Consider the following 6,984-nt stretch of genomic DNA (forward strand, 5'->3'; position numbering starts at 1 on the left):
GAGGCGTCTGGGAGTCCACCATGTTGAGATGCTAGTGACAGGTTCCCTGAGGAGAGTAACCTAGACTGGAGAAAACTTTGAGAGTTGTCAGTATGTGGAGAGTATATGAAAGCTCAAGTGAGAAAGAAAGTTCCTGGAGATCATAAATATAGTAAGAAGAGCCATGAACAAAGGATGCGATGGAGCCTTAAGCAATATTTAGGGGGTGGTTAGAGAAGAAGGGTAGTAAAGGTAAAATGAAAAGATAGTGTTGTGTTCTTGAAGCCAAAGAGTTTGTTTAAAGAATGAAGGAATGATCTAAACATTTGAGTGTAGTAGCTGGCTCTAGTAAAATAAGGGCTGATAAATGCCTATTGGATTTGGAAGTCAAGCAGTCAGGAAATGACAACAAAAGGAATTTTGGTTACATATATATTATATATAATTAGATCATATGAATATAATCTTCTCTGTGTATCCATATTCATTTTGTTTAGACCACAAAAATGTTACGGTTACTTACTCATTTTTCTTATATTTTGCATAGATTTTATAGTTTTATTTGTAATCTAACTGGAGTACTTCTTGGAAGAATGTTTTTCTTTTTTTTTTAATTTAAATTCAGGTTAGTTAACATATAGATTAGTGTTGGTTTCAGGAGTAAAGTTTAGTGATTCATCACTTACATACCATACCCAGCGCTCATCAAAACAAGTGCCTTCCTTGATACCCATCACCCATCTAGTCCATTTCCCCGCCCTCCTCTCCTCCATCAACCCTTAGTTTATTCTCTATAGTTAAGAGTCTCTTATGGTTTGCCTCTGTCTTTATCTTATTTTATTTTTCCTTCCCTCCTCTTATATTCATCTGTTTTGCATCTTAAATTTTACAATATGAATGAAATTATATGATGTTTGTCTTTTTCTGACTGACTTATTTCACTTAGCATCTACACTCTTGTTCTGTCCACATTGTTGCAAATGGCAAGATTTTATTCTTTTTGATTGCCCAGTAATCAAAGTATATATTCATATATATATGTATATATATATATGAATCTATGTGTATATATATATATGTGTATATATATATATATATATATATATATATATATATATATATATACCACTACTTCTTTATCCATTCATCAGTTGATGGAAATTTGGGCTCTTTACATAATTTGACTATGGTTGATAATGTTGCTAATATGATTAGGGTGCATGCGCCCTTTCAAATCAGCATTTTTGTATCTTTGGATAAATATCTAGTAGTGCAATTGCTGGGTCATTGGGTAGTTCTATTTTTAACTTTTTGAGGAAGCTCCATACTGTTTTCCAGAGTGACTGAAGAAGTTTGCAGTGCAAAAGGATTCTTCTTTCTCCCTATCCTTGCCAACATCTGTTGTTTCCTGAGTTATTAATTTTAGTCATTCTGACAGGTGTGAGGTGGTATCTAATCGTGGTTTTGATTTGTATTAGCCTGATGATGAATTTTGTGGAATATCTTTTCATGTGTCTGTTAGCCAACTGATGTCTTCTTTGGAAAAGTGTTTATTCATGTGTTCTGCTCATTTCTTAATTAAATTATTTGAGTTTGGTGGGGGTATAGATTTTGGATACAAACCCTTTATCTGATGTGTCATTTGGAAATATCTTTTTCCATTCTTTTGGTTGCCTTTTAGTTTTTGGGGTTTTTTTTTATGGTTTCTTTTGCTGTCCAGAAGCTTTTTATCTTGATGAGGTCCCAATTTCACATTTGCTTTTATTTCCCTTGCCTCCAGAGACATGTTAATAAGAACTTGTGTGTCCAAGGTCAAAGAACTTGCTGTTTTCTCCTTTAGCATTTTGATGGTTTCCTATCTTACACTTAGGTCTTTAATCCATTTTGGTTTATTTTTGTGTGTGGTCTAGTTTCATTCTTCTGCATGTCACTGTCCATTTTTCCCAACATCATTTGTTGAAGAGACTATCTTATTTTCCATTGGATATTCTTTCCTGCTTTGTTGGAGATTATTTTTGGGTCCATACATTTTTTGGGTCCGTTTTTAGGTTCTCTCTTCTGTGCTATTGATATATGTGTCTGTTTTTGTGCCAGTAGCATACTGTCTTGATAATGACAGCATTGAATACAGGTTGAAGTCCAGAACTGTGAAACCTCTACCTTGTTTTTTTAGTTCAACTTTACTTTTAGTGTATGGGGTCTTTTCTGCTTCTATTCAAATTTTAGAATTGTTTTTTGTAGCTCTGTGAAAAACGCAGTGTTATTTTGATAGATATTGCATTGAATGTGTAGATTGCTTTGGGTAATATAGACATTTTAACAGTAGTTGTTCTTTCAATCCATAAGCATGGAATGCGTTTCCATTTCTTTCTGTCTTCAATTTCTTTCATAAGCATTCTATAGTTTTCAGTGTACAGATCCTTGACCTCTTTATTAGGTTTATTCCTAGGTACCTTACAGTCTTTGGTGCAGTTGTAAATGGGATCAATTCCTTGATTTCATTTATTTTTAAATTTTTTTAATGTTTTATTTATTTTTGATACAGAGAGAGACAGAGCATGAGAGGGGGAGGGGCAGAGAGAGAAGGAGACACAGAACCAAAAGCAGGCTCCAGGCTCTGAGCTAGCTGTCTGCACAGAGCCTGACACGGGGCTCAAACCCACAAATGTGAGATCTGACCTGAGCCGAAGTCGGAGGCTTAACTGACTGAGCCACTCAGGCGCCCCTGATTTCATTTTTTGATGCTTCATTATTGGTGTATAGAAATGTAACAGTTTTCTATAATTGATTTTATATCCCACGACTTTGTTGAATTCATGTATTAGTTGCAGCAAATTTTTGTTGGAGTCTTTCATGTTTCTTACATATAGTATGTTGTCTGCAAAGAATAAAAGTTTGACTTCCTTACTGATTTGGATGCCTTTTATTCCTTTTTGTTGTCTGATTGCTGAGGCTAGGACTTCCAGGATTATGTTGAACAACAGTAGTGAGAGTGGACATCCCTCTTGTGTTACTGACCTTAGGGGAAAAACTCAGTTTTTCCCCATTGAGGATGATATTAGCTATAGGTCTTTTGTATATGGTCTTTATGATATTGATGTTATACTTCTATCCCTACTTTCTTAAGGTTTTTATCAAGAAAAGATCTTGTTTTTTCAAATGATTTTTCTGCATCTATTGAGAGGATCATGTGGTTCTCATCCTTTCTTTTATTAATGTGGTCTATCACGTTCATTGATTTGCAGATATTGAACCACCCCTGCAGTGCATAAATAAATCCCACTTGATCATGGTGAATAATTCTTTTAATGTATTGTTGGATTCGGTTTGCTAGTATCTTGTTGAAAATTTTTACATCAATGTTCATCAGGGAAATTGGTCTGTTTCTTCTTTTTAGTGGGATCTTTGTCTCGTTTTGGGAAAAGTGTTTTTCAAAGGTATTTTTGCCTTAAGACCTCTGAGTTTTTATGCCTAAAAACAATTTTATTTCGCCGACCTACTTAAAGGATATTTTATTGGTTATAAATATCTAGGTTCAAAGTTCTTTACATTTAATACTTCAATTATTATCCCATTGTCTTCTTGTACCCAGTATTGTTGAAAATTTTCATTCTAGTCTTTTGTAGATCTTTATTTTTAAACTTCTCAAATCTTATAAATGTTCTTCTTTTGTCCTCAAATCTCATACTTTCCATACCTATTATCCTCATTTTGATTTGAGTCAAAGTAATTTGTTCTTTCTTGTATTTCATTATAATTTATTATTTTGATGATGCTTATTCTGCTGATTTGTAATTCCTTTTTTTTGCCTAATATTTTATTTCTGCTTCATCTGATAAAAATGTTGTGTCTATTGTCTTTTTAAAAATAACAACTGAATTCTTAGGTGATTAATTATGAATATTCCTAGAAGCTGTGAAGTGAGGTTTTTGAGTAGATTTTGATCTCAAAATCAGTTTAGTATAATGGAGGAATCAACGTCATCAATAAATTAGGGAAAAAAGACAGTTATGTAGGTGGATGGCAGAAATGAAGGTAGAGGTGTTAGAGAGCCTCCAAGGAGAGTTTTCTACTGAAATAGGAGAAACCTAAGCATATTTACAGGCAACAGGGAAAAACTAAGATGCAAGAGAGTGGGTCATTTATGATGCAAGTTTCCTGAAAAAGAGATAAATTATATATATAATTTTTGGTGAAAATACTAGAAGTACCCAAAAGAAAGTCATTTGCCATAAATTATGTTTAGGATCCTTCTTTCCTCAGGTCTTTACATCTGTGCAGTACAAATTCGCTGTCCACGTAACAGTAAATGTGAATGAGAGAAATATCATGAAATTAAAATTTGAGTTTAGTAATCAATATTATATTTTAAAACTTTCACAGACTGTACTAAACAAAAATAAAATATGCATATTTATTATCCTGGATCCTTTAACGATCTCTTGATGGACATGGAATAATGTGTAAACTGCAGACATTTATGTGAAATCTAAAAAATAAAACAAAGAAACAACAGAATCAGACTTATAAATACAGAGAACAAACTGATGGTTGCCAGAGGGAATGGGGGTGGGAGATGGGCAAAATGAGGGAAGGAGAGTGTGAGGTATAGGCTTTCAGTTATGAAATATATGAGTCATAGGAATAAAAGGCAGAGCATAGGAAATACTGTCAAGGTTACTGTAATAGTGTTTATGGTGACAGACAGTAGATATGTGGTGAGCATAGCCTAACATATAGACTCATTGAATCACTGTGTTGTACACCTGAAACTAATGCAACATTGTGTGTCAACTATACTCAATTAAAAAAATGAAAATAAATAAATAAATAAAATCCAGACCATAGTCAAAAGCTGCGCTGATGAGTATGGTACTCACTAGCCACATGTGGCTATTTAAATTTAATTTTAAACTAATTCAAATTCAGTAAAATCTTTAAAAATTAAAGTATTTAATTTCTGAGCTTAAATGCTCATTAAAGCAAATGAATGGATACAGAAGATGTGCTATAGATCTATATCAATGTCTATAGCCTCTATCCCAGGATAATGGACTATTACTCAGCCATAAAAAGGAATGAAGTGAAAAGTACGGAGCTACTCCTGCTCTGCCATCTTGCCCCATTTCTGTTTCCTTATTAGAGTTAGGGCTCCATGATAGCAGAGACTTTGTGCTGTTTGCGTTTATAGGTCCTGTGCTTACAGCAAGGTCTTGAAATAAGTATCGCTCAACAAATCTTTGCTAAATTAATATGAAAAGTGTTCTGATTATTTTGCATATCAACTTTGAGATAGCTTAGTAGAAATCTGAATAATTTGATTTTCTAAAGTTCTCAAATATCATGCTTAGAAGATAAAATTAACAGAATAATAAAATATTTTTATACATCTCGTCAAGTTTAGTCCTGGTTGTTTCTGCACGTTATAGAAGTTTCAGAGCGTTACAATCATATAAATTCAGCATGCTCATTATCTTTGAGTTTACATCTTATTTTAAAATGTCACTAAAGAGAATATAGTGGAAGAGAGGAGAGATGTAGCCAGAGAGAAAAGGGAGACAAGCATGGTATTTTTAAAATACAAGCTTTTACAATCTTCTCTGGCTAAAGTGGAGAAGGGAAGGAAGACTGTTTTAGAATGGAATTGAGAGAAGAGTGAGAAGCTGATTTCCATTCGGACTTTAGGGCCAGATTTCCAGGTTTTCAATCCTGCCTTTGTCCCTCACCAGCTTTGTAACCTGGAACAAGTTATTGTGCATTTTTTCTCCTCCCAGTTTTCTCGTTTGTGCAATGGAGGCAATGATAGTATCCACTTCTCAGAATTTTTGTGAAGATTAAATGAGCTGATGTATGCAAAGCATGCAGAACAGTACGTGTCATGTCCCGCACATTGTATGTGTTTGCTATTGTTACAATTTAAGATGCCAGTGATTACTGTTGTTGTTGTTATTGCTGTTATTGTTATTAGCCACTAGGGAAAGCTGGATGACATTTTTCCGTGTATTCTGTATCTACTTGGACCAACTGGCTGGTTTGACCACTGATATTTGAATATCCACCTGTAAGATGCAATCAAAACATTTCAAAAGGAAAGTAAAGTTTTAAGAAGTCATTTCTCTACATGTTAAATACACGGGCTCTGGCTTGAGGCACTTCATGATAACCGCTCTATTTATATAGATACTGATTTTCAAGGGACTAGCCCGGGGTGATTTGCCCAGCCATCACCTGCCCGCTGGTTGTAGAAGCAAATGCGTGGGGAAAGCAACATGGATCAAAGAGTGTCAGGATTACTTCATTTTAAGTTCTATAATATTCTGGGTTTTGATATAAATATAACCTTAATTTAAATATTCATAAAAACTTTTAAAGATTGCTAATTTTTTTCTTTCTGAATTCAGGCTGAAGCACAACTCTTCTCATTATGCACAATATTCTAAATGTATTATATTTTGCTAGATGGAAGACGTTATTGAGGATATAATCGGTATGGAATCAAGTTTTAAAGAGGAAGGAACAGACTCTCCTCTGCTAATGCAAAGAACAGTAAGTGTTTCCAGACCTGAGGAGGTCAGTGAGACCAAAATAAATAATTGCATCTGAAGACATTAAAAAAAATTTAATTTTATTAGTAAATGGATTTTTTCTATGCTTTTGAAACAGACATAAGATAACAGATGAATATTAAACAATATCTATTGCTGCAGAAAAAAGAGATTATATAATGTTACTGAGGAATAACATGATGATATTCCATCTATCTATCTAATCCCTGTAAACATCCATCTAATTATATATCTAATCTACTACAGCACTGTGAATGAGTAATTTAACCTTCAGATTTCCTGAAACACAGCATATAATCAAAACACTCTCTTATGCTAATGGCTAAATTTGGACTATTTTACCATGACTAACAACTATCAGATTCAGAGATCTCTATACCTTTTAGAGACAAGAAAAATATAACTAGAAAAACAATCTGACTTCACTTCAGACCCACTA

At 33.7% G+C, this 6,984-nt stretch overlaps 1 protein-coding gene across 3 annotated transcripts in view; it reads left to right on the plus strand.

Moving 5' to 3' along the window:
• Positions 1–6,984, plus strand: part of TFEC (transcription factor EC) — a 69,705-nt gene that overhangs the window by 28,893 nt on the left and 33,828 nt on the right. For all 3 annotated transcript variants that reach the window (XM_029924628.1, XM_029924638.1, XM_029924648.1), the window contains exon 3: positions 6,439–6,525. In XM_029924628.1, coding sequence (XP_029780488.1) covers positions 6,439–6,525 — 87 coding nt within the window. The remainder of the gene's footprint in view (positions 1–6,438; positions 6,526–6,984) is intronic.

This window comes from Suricata suricatta, chromosome 2, assembly GCF_006229205.1.
Source record: "Suricata suricatta isolate VVHF042 chromosome 2, meerkat_22Aug2017_6uvM2_HiC, whole genome shotgun sequence".
Classification (NCBI taxonomy): Eukaryota; Metazoa; Chordata; class Mammalia; order Carnivora; family Herpestidae; genus Suricata; species Suricata suricatta.